Genomic DNA, 18645 nt, shown 5'->3' on the forward strand with positions numbered 1-18645 from the left:
TGTTCGATTATGACATTATTTTCATATCAATTTTCAAATTTGTATTATTTCATTATTTTCTAAATTATAAAATTGTATTCAATTATACAATTATTTTCATAACAATTTAAAAAATGTAATTTAATTATTTTCATAACAATTTTCAAAATTTTATTATTTCATTATTTTCTAAATTATTCACATTTTGTTCGATTATGACATTAGTTTCTTGACATTTAATCACATTTTCCTCGAAATTCTAATTCTCATTACTGCAATACAGAATGATAATCATCCTGTCTGGACAAGAATCTAAATTCTCAAGTCATAATGCAAAAAAAGAAAACGTAATGGCCCACATTTCCTTTATGCAAAATGAAAATTGTATATTTGTTTAGTTTTCTGTAGAGGTCTCTGTTCTAGATTTGCTCAATGCTTAGTGCATTTGTGTGTGATCTGTGATGTGACTTGTCATGTGTGTGTGTAGTCAGAAGCTGACGCTCAAGGGTACCAGGCAGTGACTGTATGTGTGCCAGCGGAGATGCCACCTGTGGTGCCCGTGATGGGCGAGTCATTCTGTCAGTGTCCAGCTCAAACAGAGCTCAGTTCAGATGCCCAGATCAGCCCGTACACCCTCAACTGCACCTGCGGAGAGGAAGAACAGGGTGAGAGAGCATGTGTGTGTACTGTTCTATCAAATTATCTGGACACTTAAAGTCACACTTAAAAATGTCTGAATGTCATCGCATTAGATAAAGAAGCACTTTATCCTTCTTTTGTATGACCAAAAAAGACCCATTACATTAGAGTTACAAACTGAATCTTGGAATATTAGTTCAAGGCAATATGTTTGATTACCTTTAAATGGTCTATTTGTTTGCTATTGTAATAAAAGGTTGTGACTGGGTGTGGGATGAAGAGAGTAAATCGTCCAGCGTGTCTCTGAGCTGCTCTAACCGGAAGGTGAGCTTTCATTCTGAGTACAGCTGTGGAACAGCCGCCATCCGGGGCTCCAAAGCGCTCAGTGATGGACAGCACTTCTGGGAGATCAAGATGACATCACCGGTTTATGGCACTGATATGGTGAGACTTCAAAGTGAAGTTTGGGGAAAATGTCACAATTCAAGTCATCTCAAAGGGCCTTCTTTTTTTTCTTCTTCATGTAAAATATAGATTTAAATTGTTATTCTTTTGATTTTGGGGTGGAATATGACCCGTACATGCTTTCCTGAGATTCACAAAGGAAGTGTTTGTGAGAGTGGGGATAAATATAGAAAACAAGTGTTTGTTTGTTTATGCTGTGTGGGACTGAATGAATGCAGATGGTTGGTGTCGGTACATCAGAAGTGAATCTGGATCAGTTCAGACACAGTTTCTGCAGTCTGTTGGGCACTGATGAAGACAGCTGGGGTCTGTCCTACACAGGTAAGGTCAGAGGTCAAGCGGATGCTTTTCAGATACAATATTTTCATTAAAATGCTGTTATCAAATGTGTGTGTGCACGGTCCAAATTTACCATTGTGACTATGAAGGTAAAATCAAAAAAGTGGTATTTGTGTATTTTTAACCATTCGTCTTCATCTATATTTATCTCCATTTAGGTCACCTTCACCATAAGGGGTCAAAGGTGAATTTCTCATCACGGTTCGGTCAAGGTTCCATAATCGGGGTTCATCTGGACAGCTGGCACGGGACACTCAGCTTCTACAAGAACCGCAGATGCATCGGTAAGACGAACAGATGTGTTGAAAGCATGTGGGTCAAATGGTGATAAAAACAAAACAATTTTTTTTTAAATATAGTTTAAAACGCGTGTCATGTTCATACTGTTAAATGAGCCTTTTCATACGCAGTCATGAGCATAGATATGCATACGTAGATGCCTCATTCGGCTGGTTGGGATACGTCAACCATGGTGCCCTCATGGTTTGAATCTGTTTGAATGCAAGTGAATGGAGGAGAAGCCTCAAACCGCTGCATAAACTGCTTTTGTGTGGAAATAATTCATCATGTATTGAATTGACTGACTGGGGGCTATTATATATTTGTGTGTTTGTGTGTGAGAGTGTGTGTGTGTATGTGAGAGTGTGTGTGTGTGTGTGTGTGTGAGAGAGTGAGTGTGTGTGTGAGTGTGTGTTTGTGTGTGTGATAGTGTGTGTTTGTGTGTGAGAGTGTGTGTTTGTGTGTGTGAGAGAGTGTGTGAGAGTGTGTGTGAATCACATTTTAATGTTTTTTTGAATAAATTAAAATAATACAAGTTAAGCTCATAATGTTGATCACCACAAAAATGTATTTCAGCTCGTCCCCCCTTTTCTTTAAAAAGCAATAATGGAGGTTACAGAGAGGCACTTACAATGGAAGTCAATGGGGCCAGTTTTTGGAGGGTTTAAAGGGAGAAATATGAAGCTTATAATTTAATAAAATGCATTTATATAAATTAATTAAATAACATGAAATAAAACGTGTGTATTATTTGAGCTGTGTAGTTGTTTAAATGGTCGTCCTTGGATTTCTGTGTTACGTTGTCATGGCAACGAAGTTGTAAAATTGGATATAACTTCACACAGATGCGGTTAGTAAGTGATTTTATCACCGTAAAATCATGTTAACACTCATATTGTTTATCTCTTGTGGCTATACTTTTGAAACAGTGAGAATTTTATCATTTACGGATTGGCCCCATTCACTTCCATTGTCTCAGATTTTTTTTGTGCTTTTTTTATAGAAAAGCGGGGACGAGTTGAAATACATTTTTGTTGTAATCAACATTATGCCTCAGATGCTGTCGATTGAGCTAAAGCTTGTATTGAACCCAGAATATTTCTTTAATAGATCTGTATGTTGTCTCCTCATTTGCAGCTGTTTAAACCTTTCTCACACTTCCTTTCTCTTCTCTCAGGCATTGCAGCCACTCACTTGCAAAATAAGCGTCTTTATCCGATGGTGTGTTCGACTGCGGCCAAGAGCAGCATGAAACTGATCCGTTCTCACTCCACGCCCACCAACTTACAGTTCCTGTGCTGCACCAAGCTGTGCAAAATGCTGCCCGACTGCGCAGACGCACTGCGTGTACTGCCACTGCCCCCAGGTCTGCGTCTGCTGCTGTCCAACCAGCTCGGATGGGTGCTGACCCTCGGATGCCCAGACAACAGTGAAGACAAAGCTACAGAGACAGATGAAGATGGCTTCGCAGATGAATGCACAAGCCCAGTCCCTTCCCACACCCCCTCTGACAGTGAACTCTTTATTTCTAGTTCCCTGTCCGATAACCCTGGTTCTTACCGTAGTAAAGATGAAGCAACAGTACATGCTGATTCTCCTCCCTGTCCAGATGATGCATCTTATCAGGATACAGACTCTAAAATTGATGTTACCTGTTTCCTTGAACCCTCCCTACCTTCTGACCACGCCCTCTGTTGTGGCCCCGCCCCCATCCACAGCCCTGACTTTCATCATCAGGCTTCCTGTCCTTGTTGTGACACCCCTTTTTCCTTTGACAATTTAAACGATCCCACTTTCTCATTATCCCGAGTCATGCATTCTTTGCCCCGCCTTCACGCTGCAAGGCCACACCCCCTTTTGGTTGACCCTGCCTCTGATAGTGACTCAGATGACTGCTCCTCAGATTTAGAGACCTATCAAAGAAAACGCTGCCGTTGGACATAAAAGGAAAACGCTTACATGCAAATTACAGGTCACAGATTAGCTTTAAAGGAATGTTCTGGGAACTATATAAGTTATGTTCATTCAACAGTGTTTGTAGCATAATGTTTATTACCGCAGAACATTTTCTACTCTACCCACGTTTATTTAAAAATCATGGTTAGTATGACACTTACAATGGGAGTGAATGGTGCCAGTCCATAAACCTGAAAATACTCATTGCTATAAAAGTATAGATACAAGATGTAAACATCACCTGTTAAGATGATTTTAGCCACTTATAGGGTTTACCAATATTGCGTCGTCATAGCAACTAGATATAACTTTACACAGATAAGATTAGAAAGTGATTTTATCACACTAAAATCATGTTAACAGGAATATTGTCAATGTCTTGTAGCTATACTTTTATTACAGTGAGTACAGGCCCCCATTCACTTCCATTGTAAAGTGCCTTACTTTAACCCAGATTTTTTTGCAGAAATCAATTTTATGCAACAAATGCTGTTGATTGTGCTGAAACCAGTGCATTCCTTTAAACGGATAGTTCACCCCAAAAAATGAATAGTCTGTCTAGTATTTAACTCTTTATCTTTGATTATTTTCAGGGTACTGAATAAGACAAGGTCATACATTTTTCTTCGGTTGCAGGAATGAGAAAGAACGAATTTCCTCATAAATTTGCTCATTTCCAGTGCCAATGTTTGTAGTCAGGTGACCCTGTTTTTCTGCGAAATTGAACTAGAGAGGATTGAGAACCTCACTAGAACATTGGCAGTTTAAAAACATTGCAAACGAATATCTTAATTTAGCTCAAAACATGCCAAACATCTTTCACTGTGGTATTTTTTTGGAGTACTACTACGTTTTAGTTTTAGCTTTTGATTAGTTATGAATTAAAGAAACCTAAAAACCAGGCAGATTTGTTCAATGAGATTGTCAATGCCTTTAAACATACAATATAGTATATATATATATATATATACACACAGTACAGTACAAAAGTCTTTTGTCTTAAGATGGTTATTTATATCTTCATCTTTGGTGTGTTAATAGGAAATATAAATGTTAGATTCCCAAACCTTACTTTTGCATATATATTAGAATAGAAGAACAGGGAGCCCTGCAACAGATGTCATGGCCCCCATGAAGCCCCCCACTGAACATTACATCATTCTGAGATTACATGAAGAGACAGATGTACTTTAGACAGCCCAAATAGATAGAAGAACTGTGGAGAATTCTCCAAGACGCTTGGGACATCCTATCTGCCAACAACCAATAAAAACTGTCCAGGTGTATCTAGGAGAATTGGAGCTGTTTTGAAGGCAAAGATGGTCACACCGAATATTTTTCACACATGCCTAAAACTTTTGCACAGTACTGTATATACACTCACCTTATTAGGAACACCATACTAATACTGTGTTTGACCCCCTTTCGTCTTCAGAACTGCCTTAATTCTACGTGGCATTGATTCATCAAGGTGCTGAAAGCATTCTTTAGAAATGTTGGCCCATATTGATAGGATAGCATCTTGCAGTTGATGGAGATTTGTGGGATGCACATCCAGGGCACGAAGCTCCCGTTCCACCACATCCCAAAGATGCTCTATTGGGTTGAGATCTGGTGTCTGTGGGGGCCATTTTAGTACAGTGAACTCATTGTCATGTTCAAGAAACCAATGAAATGATTCGAGCTTTGTGACATGGTGCATTATCCTGCTGGAAGTAGCCATCAGAGGATGGGTACATGGTGGCCATAAAGGGATGGACATGGTCAGAAACAATGCTCAGGTAGGCCGTGGCATTTAAACGATGCCCAATTGGCACTAAGGGGCCTAAAGTGTGCCAAGAAAACATCCCCCACACCATTACACCACCACCACCAGCCTGCACAGTGGTAACAAGGCATGATGGATCCATGTTCTCATTCTGTTTATGCCAAATTCTGACTCTACCATCTGAATGTCTCAACAGAAATCGAGACTCATCAGACCAGGCAACATTTTTCCAGTCTTCAACTGTCCAATTTTGGTGAGCTCTTGCAAATTGTAGCCTCTTTTTCCTATTTGTAGTGGAGATGAGTGGTACCCGGTGGGGTCTTCTGCTGTTGTAGCCCATCCGCCTCAAGGTTGTGCGTGTTGTGGCTTCACAAATGCTTTGCTGCATACCTCGGTTGTAACAAGTGGTTATTTCAGTCAAAGTTGCTCTTCTATCAGCTTGAATCAGTGGGCCCATTCTCCTCTGACCTCTAGCATCAACAAGGCATTTTCGCCCACAGGACTGCCGCATACTGGATGTTTTTCCCTTTTCACACCATTCTTTGTAAACCCTAGAAATGGTTGTGCGTGAAAATCCCAGTAACTGAGCAGATTGTGAAATACTCAGACCGGCCCGTCTGGCACCAACAACCATGCCACGCTCAAAATTGCTTAAATCACCTTTCTTTCCCATTCTGACATTCAGTTTGGAGTTCAGGAGATTGTCTTGACAAGGACCACACCCCTAAATGCATTGAAGCACCTGCCATGTGATTGGTTGATTAGATAATTGCATTAATGAGAAATTGAACAGGTGTTCCTAATAATCCTTTAGGTGAGTGTATATAGTACAGTATCTCGAGTATTATTGGAGTATTTATTTGTATTCCATTGTTCAGACTTGTAGACAAGGATGTTACCACATATTCAGGAATGGGGGTTGGGTGGGCAATTTAATAATTGAATAATCAACCATGGAAAACACCCATAACAGTAGACCACTACTATAAATATTGGGGGGTGGGGGTGGGTGGGGGGGGGGGGGTTGTCCCCCTAAATGTCTATGGTGGTTACAGCCCTGCTTATAGATACAGTCGTGCCACAACGTAGAAGTAAACGTACTTCAAAGATGATGTGCACTATGGCGGGAACTCCGTGCTTAAACAACTGTGATACCAAGCGTCAGAAATAGAACGGGAGCAATGTGACTGTCCCATCCAGTGTACACAGTCAACATCATTAATTGCAGTGGAAGCTATTTGCTTTTGCCTCCGGTGTAGACATGGTGTTAAACCAATCCTCAAGTTCTCATTACAAAACTTACTCACACTTTATATTAGCTGGCCTTAAACACTATGTACTAACATTAGATGCATACAAGACTATGCATTTACAGTGTAACTACATGCTGTTCTGCCCACATTTGCTGCTACTGAGGTTGAGGTATGGGTATGTTTAGGAGTAAGGGCAGGGCTGGACTGGTAATCTGGCATACCGGCATTTTGGGGCCGATCAGGGGTGGAATGGCCTTCGGGAGAATCGAGCGGGACGGTTGGTAAATATGATAAGCTAAAATGAGCCACAGTGTTATGCAGAACAAACCAGAACTCAACAAAATTTGGGCCAGTTGCTATGTAAAATCCGGGGCCGATTTCTCTTCCCAGTCCAGCCCTGAGTAAGGGTTGGGTTAGAGTTAGGTTTTGGGGTAAGGGTTGGGTTAGGTTTTGGGGTAAGGATTGGGATAGAGTTAGGTTTTGGGGTAAGGGTTAGGGTAGAGTTAGGTTTTGGGGTAAGCATTGGGGTAGAGTCAGGTTTTGGGGTAAGGGTTGGGGTAGAGTCAGGTTTTGGGGTAAGGGTTGGGTTAGAGTTAGGTTTTGGGGTAAGGGTTGGGTTAGAGTTAGGTTTTGGGGTAAGGATTGGGTTAGAGTTATGTTTCGGGGTAAGGATTGGGATAGTTAGGTTTTGGGGTAAGGGTTGGGATAGAGTCAGGTTTTGGGGTAAGGGTTGGGTTAGAGTTAGGTTTTGGGGTAAGGGTTGGGGTAGAGTTAGGTTTTGGGGTAAGGATTGGGTTAGAGTTATGTTTTGGGGTAAGGATTGGGATAGTTAGGTTTTGGGGTAAGGGTTGGGATAGAGTCAGGTTTTGGGGTAAGGGTTGGGTTAGAGTTAGGTTTTGGGGTAAGGGTTGGGTTAGAGTTAGGTTTTGGGGTAAGGATTGGGATAGTTAGGTTTTGGGGTAAGGGTTGGGATAGAGTCAGGTTTTGGGGTAAGGGTTGGGTTAGAGTTAGGTTTTGGGGTAAGGGTTGGGGTAGAGTTAGGTTTTGGGGTAAGGGTTGGGGTAGAGTTAGGTTTTGGGGTAAGGGTTGGGTTAGAGTTAGGTTTTGGGGTAAGGGTAGGGTTAGAGTCAGGTTTTGGGGTTAGAGTTAGGTTTTGGGGTAAGGGTAGGGTTAGAGTCAGGTTTTGGGGTAGAGTTAGGTTTTGGGGTAAGGATTGGATTAGAGTTATGTTTTGGGGTAAGGGTTGGATTAGAGTTATGTTTTGGGGTAAGGGTTTGATAGAGTTAGGTTTTGGGGTAAGGACTGGATTAGAGTTATGTTTTGGGGTAAGGGTTGGGGTAGAGTTAGGTTTTGGGGTAAGGGTTGGATTAGAGTTATGTTTTGGGGTAAGGGTTGGATTAGAGTTATGTTTTGGGGTAAGGGTTGGGTTAGAGTCAGGTTTTGGGGTAAGGGTTGGTTAGAGTCAGGTTTTGGGGTAAGGGTTGGATTAGAGTTATGTTTTGGGGTAAGGGTTGGGTTAGAGTCAGGTTTTGGGGTAAGGGTTGGGATAGAGTTAGGTTTTGGGGTGAGGGTTGGGATAGAGTTAGGTTTTGGGGTGAGGGTTGGGCTAGAGTCAGGTTTTGGGGTAAGGGTTGGGGTAGAGTTAGGTTTTGGGGTGAGGGTTGGGTTAGAGTCAGGTTTTGGGGTAAGGGTTGGGATAGAGTTAGGTTTTGGGGTGAGGGTTGGGTTAGAGTCAGGTTTTGGGGTAAGGGTTGGGGTAGAGTTAGGTTTTTGGGTGAGGGTTGGGTTAGAGTCAGGTTTTGGGGTAAGGGTTGGGGTAGAGTTAGGTTTTTGGGTGAGGGTTGGGTTAGAGTCAGGTTTTGGGGTGAGGGTTGGGGTAGAGTTAGGTTTTGGGGTGAGGGTTGGGTTAGAGTCAGGTTTTGGGGTAAGGGTTGGGGTAGAGTTAGGTTTTGGGGTGAGGGTTGGGTTAGAGTTAACAGTGTAACTACAAATGTAATTAAATGCAGGTACTTTAAATGTAATTACAATGCAAAAACATGCATGCACAGAATATGTATATTGTATTAATGGTTAAGTACATAGTATTTAAGGCCACCTAATATAAAGTGGGTCCCAAAACTTTCCTGCCCTCTATTAATCACAACGACAGGCCGACTGAACAAATGACTTCCAGTTATATCAAATGATCAGATTTCTAAAATGCAGTAAATCAATATCTGAGACGGTCAATTGGTTCATTGAAGCGTTAAAGTATTTTATTGTAATTCAATACTGGAGTGCTTTAGCTCTGCTATGAAAGTTAAATACATATCTGATTTTATAAAGCCTTTAGTTTGTGTGTTTCATTGATTATGAGGTATAACCATTTTGTTTTTCATTCTGTATTTTATTAGTTCAACTTGCCCTCTCTTGATTTGATTGATTTATTAAATAACTAATATATTTATTAGTGTGACGAGTGAAATAATTTTGTACTCTTTTGCATGATTTCTAACTGATTAAATTGTTTTGAGGTAAAAAAATAAATAAACAGATAAACTACAAAGCTCATTTGTGTTTTGATGTGTAATCTCATTTACTTGGATTAGTGGTAAAAGCATTTGCCAAATGATGCAGTTTAAGTGCCAGCAGGACATGAAACAATAAGTTTAAATACAGATCAAAATAATCCCTTAAATGTATGTGATTTATAGTGATTTGTAAAGACCACATGATACATAATCGATACTATAGTTAAAAGTGTTAGCTGTGTGACTGAACCAAAGTGAACTGTTAATGGCAAATGCATTTGAATGATGGATCTGAGGTTCAAATCAGTTTTTGATGGAGAATCACCATCACAGGTTAGTCTTTAAGTAGTCAGGCAGCTATATTGTGCAGAATCAGTCATTTCTCCCACACTTCCGGTCTCAGTCCAGCAGGAGATGAGGATTCTGGGAAGTAAGAAGTCGATGTATACGGCGTGAGAGCTCAGGACCGACACGCCTCTCTTTGGCCCCGCCTACTACAGTGACATCAGCCAATAGTTTGCGTTGGTCATCCGTAGACTCCAACTCTTCATAGGCCTGTTGGTACACAAGAAGTGGGTTTTACTCACTAACCCCGAGTGTGCACGTATTTGAGCACAAAATCTGTATGCAAACATTATGCACAAATCATGCATCATCAATAAGGGAACTTTAGACAAAATTAAGAATCATCTAAAACAAAATGTACATAAATGGTCTTAGAGAGATGGACTGTATTGAGCCATCCTACAGGACATAAAGCTGAGGTATGTACTTCTGTGACACTAGAGCCACCAAACCGAATTGCAAAAATAAACGTTGTTTTCAAAACAGCTTTCTGAAAACGTCCCCGTCTGCCATTGGTCATTTTGTGGAGATTTTGTGTTCCCTCGGAAGTTTGCTGTCCTTTGCAATAGTTTACGTTCCCTTTTGAACAATTTGGTGTTCCTTCACAAGTTGCTATTCCCTCACATTAAAATTTGCATTCCCTTGCAATAGTTTTGCCTTCCCTCACAAAATGTTTTGCTGTTACGAGGGAAATTATCATCGCAACGGTTTTGCATTCCCTCGCAACATTTTTGCATTCCCTCGCAATAGTATGCATTCCTTTACAAACAATTTGGTGTTCCATCGCAAGTGTGCGTTCCCTCATATTACAATGTGTGTTTCCTTGCAACAGTTTTGCGTTTCCTCTCAAAATATTTTGCGTTCTCTTGCAATATGTTTTGTATTCCCTCGTAACAGTTTTGCATTCCCTCGCAATAGTATGCATTCCCTCACGGTGTCATGTTCACTGTTGTCTTTTGTTTTGTGCTTTTATGTGGAAGCTTAGTTTAGTTCCTGTTTCCTGTTTTGGTTTTTGTAGTCCTTTGTAGTTTCTTCTATTACCTTGTCTTGTTTCACTGTTGCCCTTTGTTTGTCATTTTTGTCACCCTTGTGCTTCCATAGTTTTCTCGTTAGCGTTCGTGTTCTCCGTTCATTGTTTTCACCTGCCCTCGTTAATTTGCCATTGGTTTCTGTTCATCACCTTGTTACCTTGTTTGAGTTCAGTTTGTTCATTGGCCCCTTTTTCCCTTGTTCATGTATTTAACCCTGTCTGTTTGTTCAGTCTCTGTCGGTCGTTGTTTGTTAATGGATGTGTTTGTTAGCTCCCTGTTTCCAGCCCGAGTTCCCTGTGACTACTCTCTCGTTCGTGGTTCCTGTTCCCCTTGTTGATGTCCCCGTGTCCTTCCAAGGTTCTGTCTCTGTTTTCCCATTGTGGAACTTTCTTTTGTTCCCGTGTTTTGTTTATTTATTGTTTCAATAAAGCCGCGTTTGGATCCTACCTTCTGTCTGCCTTCTCCTGATTTCCCACATCGTGACACACGGAAATTTTTGCGTTCCCTCACTAATTCACGTTCCTATAAAATCTAATTTGTTTTCCTCGCAATCGTTTGCATTCCATCACAACAACATATTTTATGTTCCCATTCATCAACAATACAACAAAAACCATGGTAACTTTTGTGGTTATAGCTTCAGTAAAAAAATATATTTTTGACCTACTGTATAGTTACAGAAGTAAAACAATGGGTAAGGCATGCATAACGCTATTAATAGGGAACGCAAAACTTTTTGTGAGAGAACACAAAACTATTTCATAAACTAAATTCCCTCCCTATCCTCTAAGGTACATTTAAGTAAGAACACTAGAACAAAATTATTAGTGAATAGTGTCTAAAAACATGTTACCTGCAGCAGAAGTGAAGGTGAGCGGTATGTGCCCGTCACGGCTTTGGCCATGGCTGGACTGACACGGTTCAGCTGCTGTATCTGACGTGTCCACACTTGAGCGAGGCCATGGCCATCTCTGTCCACACGCACACCTCCTGACCACGAGCCGTCCATACAGAAGCCCAGCTCAGGATCACCACACAACACTCTGTAGAAAACAATCACCTGCAATGGTGACCCAGAAGCTCTAGGTCTCATGTGTGATTTACATGGCATGATCTGTTTGCAATACTCACTTGTAAGGTCGTTTGGATAAAGCTTTGGTAAAAGCAATCACATGATCGGTCACTTCCTGCCAGCCAAACAGGAAGTGCACAGCCACATTCCAGTAGAGCTGCAGGTGAACCAGGATCTGCCAATCAGAAAAACAAGAAACAGTGAAGCCACATTACTCCAAGATCAGACTCTGAGGAAAGAAGAGACATTATAACAGTTTTCGTCTCACCTCTTCTATGTCCAAATCCTGCTGACGGAGGTGAGAGCTGGTATCGTCTTCATCCCAAATTCCTGATCTGTACACTTATACATACAGAAGCACTTCTAGTAGCATCTTTTAAGATGATAAATCATTATTCAACATTATTTTGAACTGGTGTTAGAAAAGTAAACATGTGTACCGTCGGTAATGACTGATCACTAGAATTGTGACAACTTTCCCAGGATTTGTGGTCAAGTATTCAGACAGCTGCTTTAGCAGAGACTCCGCCCTCTCATTGTGAGGCCCCACCCCCTCCGTCACTTCACCAATGAGAACCTGGGACCACAAAGAAACAGTAGGCAATAAAATGCATTCAGATTTTAAAATGTTCAAAGACGTTTATTGAAGTTTAATGACTGACCGATTGATCAGTGCCTTGTTTGTGTGACATCACAATGTGTTCAAATTCATCTTGGGGGACCACCATCAGAATTTGATCTTCTTCAACAACTCCATTTTCATCTTCTTCCTCAGTCTGCAGTGCACAAACACACCCAGACAGAAAATAAACCACATAAATACATGTAAATATGGATGTTGTGACATTTGGTGAGCACTTGTGCATGTTCGGTTCCTCTTTTGCAACAATAATAACTCATAACACAACCTGTCGGCAGAGTGGGAGTTATATAAGTGACCTGAAGGGCTGGTCGTGTCCAGCTGATGCTGTTGAGAAGACTCTGATTCTCTATACGGTTCCTCCATTCAAGACAATCTAGAGTCCTGAGCAACACGTCACAGCCTGCATCCTGCAACAATCCTAGAGAGAGAGAGAGAGAGAGAGAAAGAGAGACAGACTCACACAGAGAGAGAGAGAGAGAGAGAGAGAAAGAGAAAGAGAGACAGACTCACAGAGAGAGAGAGAGAGAGAGAGAGAAAGAGAAAGAAAAACTCAAACACAAACTGGAATGTTATTCGGCACTAAATCAAGAGTACACGGTGGCAAACTATCTGACCACAGTGACTGACAGAAAATTAAGGAAAGCACTGACAATGTACAGACTGAGCGAGCACAGTCTGGCTATAGAGACGGGCCGCCGCAGACAGACATGGCTGTCCCGCGAGGACAAACTGTGCTCCCAATGCAACCTGGGAGTGATTGAGACAGAACTGCACTTCCTCACAGAATGCCCAAAATACCAACCAATTAGAAACTAATATTACCACAAAATTAACAACATACGCCCAGAGTTCAATGAATGTACCCCGACACAAAAACATGTGTTTTATTCTGGGTGAAAAAGAAGAATGTGCAAACATAGCTGCAAGGTTTGTAGTATCCTGTAGAAACCCGAGGGACAACCAGAACTAAAATAAATAACAATACATGATGTATTGATGACCCCTGACCCCAATCCCCTACCCCTGTTTCCAACCCTATATAATGTTGCATTACTGCTGAATGTTATTTCTTTATAGTTATTATTGTTCTCATGTCCTAGTTCAGTTCCTGTTCTGTTTTTCTATGTAATTACTTTGGCAGTACAAAATGTCTTTTTCATGCCAATAAAGCTCGTTAAAATGAATTGAATTGAGAGAGAGAGACAGACTCACAGAGAGAGAGAGAGAGAGCATATAAACATATAGTAAGAAAAGGTGTTTTGTTAAACACTTTTCACTCTTGGTTAAGCAATGTTTTACACTTGTAATGCAGTGCCAACTATATGGGTGTTCCTTCAACTTTGGGGACTTTCATGCCTCAGGGGTTGATTTTTATTTGAAGTAACAGATTTCAACTTCTTTTTCTTTTTGTTACAGGAAGGTCTCATTAAAACTGAATTGGAAACTTTTTACCCGGCCATAATCATTTAATTTAGTTATTTTTAAAAGTCTTACATGTATAGAGTTGACTGCTTTCGCCTTGTCCCAGTGCCAAACTTTCATATTAAACGATGAAAATATTGAATGAAAATAAGTGCTGTTTGAAGTAAATATCACTTGTGAGCACAATATTGTTATTGGCTGTGATTTCCAATCAAGTTGTAATTTTGGCACATTACACAAAATGTTAGCTATGAAATGAACCTTAGCAATACAAAGAAGTCTGTCATTCGATTTAAAAAACGTCAAAAAAATGTAATTTCCATCATCATCATTTCCAGCTGGAAATAAAACTGTGCTGGTAATTTTTGTTACTTTCAGGAAAAAAGTAACAAAATTACTTTACCTATTTCTCCCCAATTTGGAATGTCCAATTCCCAATGCCCTCTAAGTCCTCGTGGTGGCGTAGTGACTCGCCTCAATCCAGGTGGTGGAGGACGAGTATCAGTTGCCATCGCGTCTGAGACCGTCAATCCGCGCATCTTATCACGTGACTTGTTGAGCGCGTTACTGCGGAGACCTAGAGGCTTCATGCTATTCACGCACAACTCACCACAAGCCCCACTGGGAACGAACCCCATTATAGCGACTCACGAGGATGTTACCCCATGTGACTCTACCCTCCCTAGCAACCGGGTCAATTTGGTTGCTTAGGAGACCTGACTGGAGTCACTCAGCACTCCCTGGATTCGTACTCGTGACTCCAGGTGTGGTAGTCAGCGTCAATACTCGCTGAGATACACAGGACCCCTCGTCCCTCCTTTTCTTTTAAAAAATAAAGAGTTTCCAGTGAGGCACTTACAATGGAAGTCAAAGGGGGTCAATCCGTAAACGTTCAAATACTCACTGTTTCAAAAGTATAGCCACAAGACGTAAACAACATGCATGTAAACGTGATTTTTAGTGTGTTAAAATCGCTTACTCACCGCATCGGTGTAAAGTTATAGCCAATTTTACAACTTCGTTGCCATGACGACGTAACACTGTAACCCCTAAAACGACTTTAACGAATTTAAACAACTTTACAGCTCAAATAATACACAACTTTTAACAGAAGAATTCATGCAAATGCTTTTATAAGATTATAAGCTTCACATTTCTGACTTTGAACCCTCCAAAAATTGGCCCCATTGACTTCCATTGTAAGTGCCTCACTGTAACACAGATTTAGCTTTTTTTAAGAAAAGGAGGGAGGAGTCGAAATTACTTTTTGTGGTAATCATCATTATGCAACAAATGCTGTCGATTGAGCTAAACTTGTGTTGAACCTGGAATATTCCTTTAATTGAATATTGTACATTGTTTGTACGTCATCATTAATGGCACCATATACATTTATTAGCAGTTCTCTACAGTTCACCTGCGTGAATGTTCACTGTGAGCGTCTTCATGAAGTTTTCAGGTTTGAACAGCATCAGTTTCTCTGCTGTCTCTTTCCTTCTCTGTCGTTCCTGCAGTTTTTCTTCTTTGAGTTTCTCCTTCTTCTCCCTCAGTTTCTCTCGAGCAGCTTCTCTCTTCTCCCGGTCCTCCTCCACCTCCTCCCGTGTCCTCCTTGTCCTCCTCCGCCCGGGACTCTTGATGCTGGCGTCTTCTGTCCGGGCAGCTGATGTTGATACCGGTGAATTATTCAACGCATTCACAGTCGAGACAGAAGATGAGTCCTGATCCAGTTTCACACGTAATGATGATGTGTTAGTTTCTTCATTCTCGTTCTCTGAATCTGATATTTCCCACGTGTTTGCTCTCTTTAAAGCTGACATGACATAAAGCTTTACATAATCTGTATGTAAAGCATTATAAGAAACTATAAATAGAATATACACTATACCGTTTTAAAAATACGTTATGCTGTACGATCATTGAAGTGTCTTTTCTGCGTTTGTAAACAAGTACGGGGTGGAAAAAGGGACAATATTTACGAGGAATGCGTTTAGGAAATATTAATAGTTAGTCTCGATCATTGAAGTGTCTTTTCTGCGTTTGTAAACAAGTACGGGGTGGAAAAAGGGACAATATTTACGAGGAATGCGTTTAGGAAATATTAATAGTTAGTCTCGATCATTGAAGTGTCTTTTCTGCGTTTGTAAACAAGTACGGGGTGGAAAAAGGGACAATATTTACGAGGAATGCGTTTAGGAAATATTAATAGTTAGTCTCGATCACTGAAGTGTCTTTTTCTGCGTTTGTAAACAAGTACGGAGTGGAAAGAGGGACAATATTCACGAGGAATGCGTTTAGGAAATATTAATAGTTAGTCTCAATTAAGATGGTTCATGATGTTTTATATTATATTGCTACCATTAAGTGTATTTTTACATTTAGAATGACTAAATATACATTATAAACATTATAAGATTAAAGGGATAGTTCACCCTGATGCTATATGATAACTAGTTTAACTATGAATACTTTTGTAAACTATGGCTTTACCATGGTAAAACTATGGTTACTGTATCCATATTAACCATAGTTAAACTAAAGTATTTGTATAGTAAAATCATAATAAACACAAAATCATGATTTTTATTTCCATATTTTTCTCTTTCCTTTATTATTACTATGGTTTCACTACAAATACCATGGTTAAAATATGGTTACTGTAGTAAAACATTGGTACATTTATTGCAAGGTAATGTAAAACTATTTTAGATTAAAAAAAATCATGCCCTGTCCTCTAACGGGGTCCCGGAATGAGATGTACTAAAGAAGCAAAGTAACACTCAGAACTCAAATCGTCTTCAAAATTCAAATAATAATATAATATAATATAGTATAATATAATATAATGTAATGTAATGTAATATATAATATAATACAATACAATACAATATAATACAATATAAAATGTATAATATAATATAATATATAATATAATACAATATAATATAATATAAAATGTATAATATAATATAATGTATTGTAATGTAATATATAATATAATATATAATATAATACAATATAATATAAAATGTATAATATAATATAATGTATTGTAATATAATATAATATAATATAATATAATATAATATAATATAATATAAGTTTCAGGTTGGCTGGGTTTGGAAATTTTTACAAAAAAAACAGTGTTAATTTAAAATTGACAAAAAAGAGAGTATTTTGAAATATGTTGATATTAAAATATAATTTTTATTATTTATGTCAATTTTTTTGTAATATTGCATAATATAATATATTTCTTAAAGAAAATAATATTCCCCTGTTTTATTATATGATCCCAAGTTAAATATGAATAAATTACTGTATCATGCACACAGCCAAATTACATAATAGTGACAGCCCAAGGTTGAGGTGTTCGTATTTTTGTGCATAAATGCACCATTACACCATTCATACAATATGTTAAAAGTCAACAAGGAATCAGAAATGATCCTATTTACAGTACTTTCCTAATACAGTAAATGGTCCATGTACATTTTTGCATGGAAAAAATAAATTCTGTTTTCCTTAATATGTAATCTTTAATTAAAATGTTAATAGCTACTCAAGTATTATAGGAGGCTTCTGTTTTAGGTAATGCAGCCCTTTATTTCGTGTTGAATGTCCTGTTTCAGTCTGTAATACGTCACATTGCGAAAGTCAATCAGGTTGAGAATGTCATTTCACGTCTACTTTAAATGTCTCATTCATTGGTTTGAATCTGATCTTCATTTGTTTTCTGTTGTGTTTGTGTGCATTGCAGGCGAGTATGTGGCCCCCCATTCCTCTGGTGGTGCCGCAGGTTGGGCTTGGCCACATCAATACAGATGATTGGCATCGGCATTTCCAACCTGGTGGTGGGCCAGCTACTGGGCACCAAGTCTAGGTGTCATTTTTGACAAACATTTATGCATGTTTCATGTGCCATGTGTGTGTTAATGTGGGGTCTTTTGTGTGTGTGTGTGTGTGTGTGTGTGTTGTACAGTGACATGAATGTCCAGCTGTGGAGAGGCAATATGTGATAATTTTCATGTTGGCAATACCACCAGCTGCATCATCACGTCTAGCATACTCAGCATCTACCCACAATCGCCACCTCTCTCTGAATCACCCATGATAGATGGGTAACCATAGCAACAGTATGAACAGATGAGAACTGTGAATAGTGTGTAGACTATTCAGCGAGTTGAGTGACACTTCACATCGGTATGATGAACTAGAACGAGTCATTTTTCATTTTAAAACAAAAAAGAATTTTAATTTTTGGGTGAACTGTCCCTTTAAGACATTCTGGTCATGAGTTTTAAATGCATTGATTTGTGTTTGTTTATAGGGGAGCACTCTCAATAAGATGACTAAGAGGTCAGCTGCAGACAGAGAACCGCTGATGAACGACGAGAGAGAAGAGACAGAGGAGATTAACGAGGTTCCTTCTATCAACAGGACCTAAAGGAATCACTCACACTCCAACTGTTGTATACTTGCTGTTTTCTGTCCTCTCTTTGCCCTAAAAACATTAGGGGAAAAGGTTAACAGAAGAAGATATAGGTCAGACTTGTATTTAAAAATGCTTTCAAAATGTGCATTTTGCTATCAGGGTTTTTTATGAAAAAAATAAAATAAAAATTCTGCCAAATTTTGTTTCTTTTTCGAGATCGTCATTGTACAATTATTATTTTTACAATAACAAAAAAAAATTAAAATAATAAAATATCAGACATCACCTGCATCAGCGCAAGTTGTTTAGGAAGGTTTCAAGAAAAAAGGCATCAAGCATCTTCAGTTTGCCAGACACTACTGGAACTTCAAATGTGACCGGGTCAGATGAAACAAAAAAATAGCTTTTTGGCAGCGAACACCAGAGATGGGTTTGGCACACACAGAGATGAAGAAGTACCAAATGCCCACGGTTAAATGTGGTGCTGGATCTTTAATGTTGTGAGGCTGTTT

The 18645-nt window shown here is 39.4% G+C and overlaps 2 protein-coding genes and 1 long non-coding RNA gene across 3 annotated transcripts in view; 2 read left to right on the top strand and 1 right to left on the bottom strand.

Moving 5' to 3' along the window:
• Positions 1-6410, top strand: part of spsb3b (splA/ryanodine receptor domain and SOCS box containing 3b) — a 14860-nt gene extending 8450 nt beyond the window's left edge. The window contains exons 3-7 of the mRNA XM_052115155.1: positions 467-644; positions 875-1062; positions 1302-1404; positions 1581-1706; positions 2879-6410. Coding sequence (XP_051971115.1) covers positions 467-644; positions 875-1062; positions 1302-1404; positions 1581-1706; positions 2879-3645 — 1362 coding nt within the window. The 3' untranslated portion in view covers positions 3646-6410. The remainder of the gene's footprint in view (positions 1-466; positions 645-874; positions 1063-1301; positions 1405-1580; positions 1707-2878) is intronic.
• Positions 6411-8531: 2121 nt separating this feature from the next.
• Positions 8532-16402, bottom strand: LOC127635251 (probable crossover junction endonuclease EME2). Its single transcript, XM_052115158.1, has 8 exons — positions 15119-16402; positions 12576-12697; positions 12299-12412; positions 12077-12213; positions 11905-11971; positions 11696-11811; positions 11418-11607; positions 8532-9743 (listed from the first exon to the last, which is right to left on the bottom strand). Exons 1-8 carry the CDS (start codon positions 15516-15518, stop codon positions 9588-9590), a joined length of 1302 nt encoding a protein of 433 aa, XP_051971118.1. The 5' UTR covers positions 15519-16402; the 3' UTR covers positions 8532-9587.
• Positions 15288-18162, top strand: LOC127635256 (uncharacterized). The gene is made up of 3 exons (XR_007969453.1): positions 15288-15436; positions 17459-17581; positions 18029-18162. It is a non-coding gene; the product is annotated as an uncharacterized LOC127635256 (long non-coding RNA).
• The last annotated feature ends 483 nt before the right edge of the window (positions 18163-18645 follow it).

This window comes from Xyrauchen texanus, chromosome 42, assembly GCF_025860055.1.
Source record: "Xyrauchen texanus isolate HMW12.3.18 chromosome 42, RBS_HiC_50CHRs, whole genome shotgun sequence".
Classification (NCBI taxonomy): Eukaryota; Metazoa; Chordata; class Actinopteri; order Cypriniformes; family Catostomidae; genus Xyrauchen; species Xyrauchen texanus.

Coding starts and splice junctions, on each gene's coding strand:
- LOC127635251 (XM_052115158.1), bottom strand. CDS start 15,518: ATGTCAGCTTTAAAGAGAGCAAACACGTGGGAAATATCAGATTCAGAG. Junction 12,214..12,298: donor AACAAGGCACTGATCAATCG/GTCAGTCATTAA, acceptor TTGTGGTCCCAG/GTTCTCATTGGTGAAGTGAC. Junction 11,972..12,076: donor GTGATCAGTCATTACCGACG/GTACACATGTTT, acceptor ATAAGTGTACAG/ATCAGGAATTTGGGATGAAG.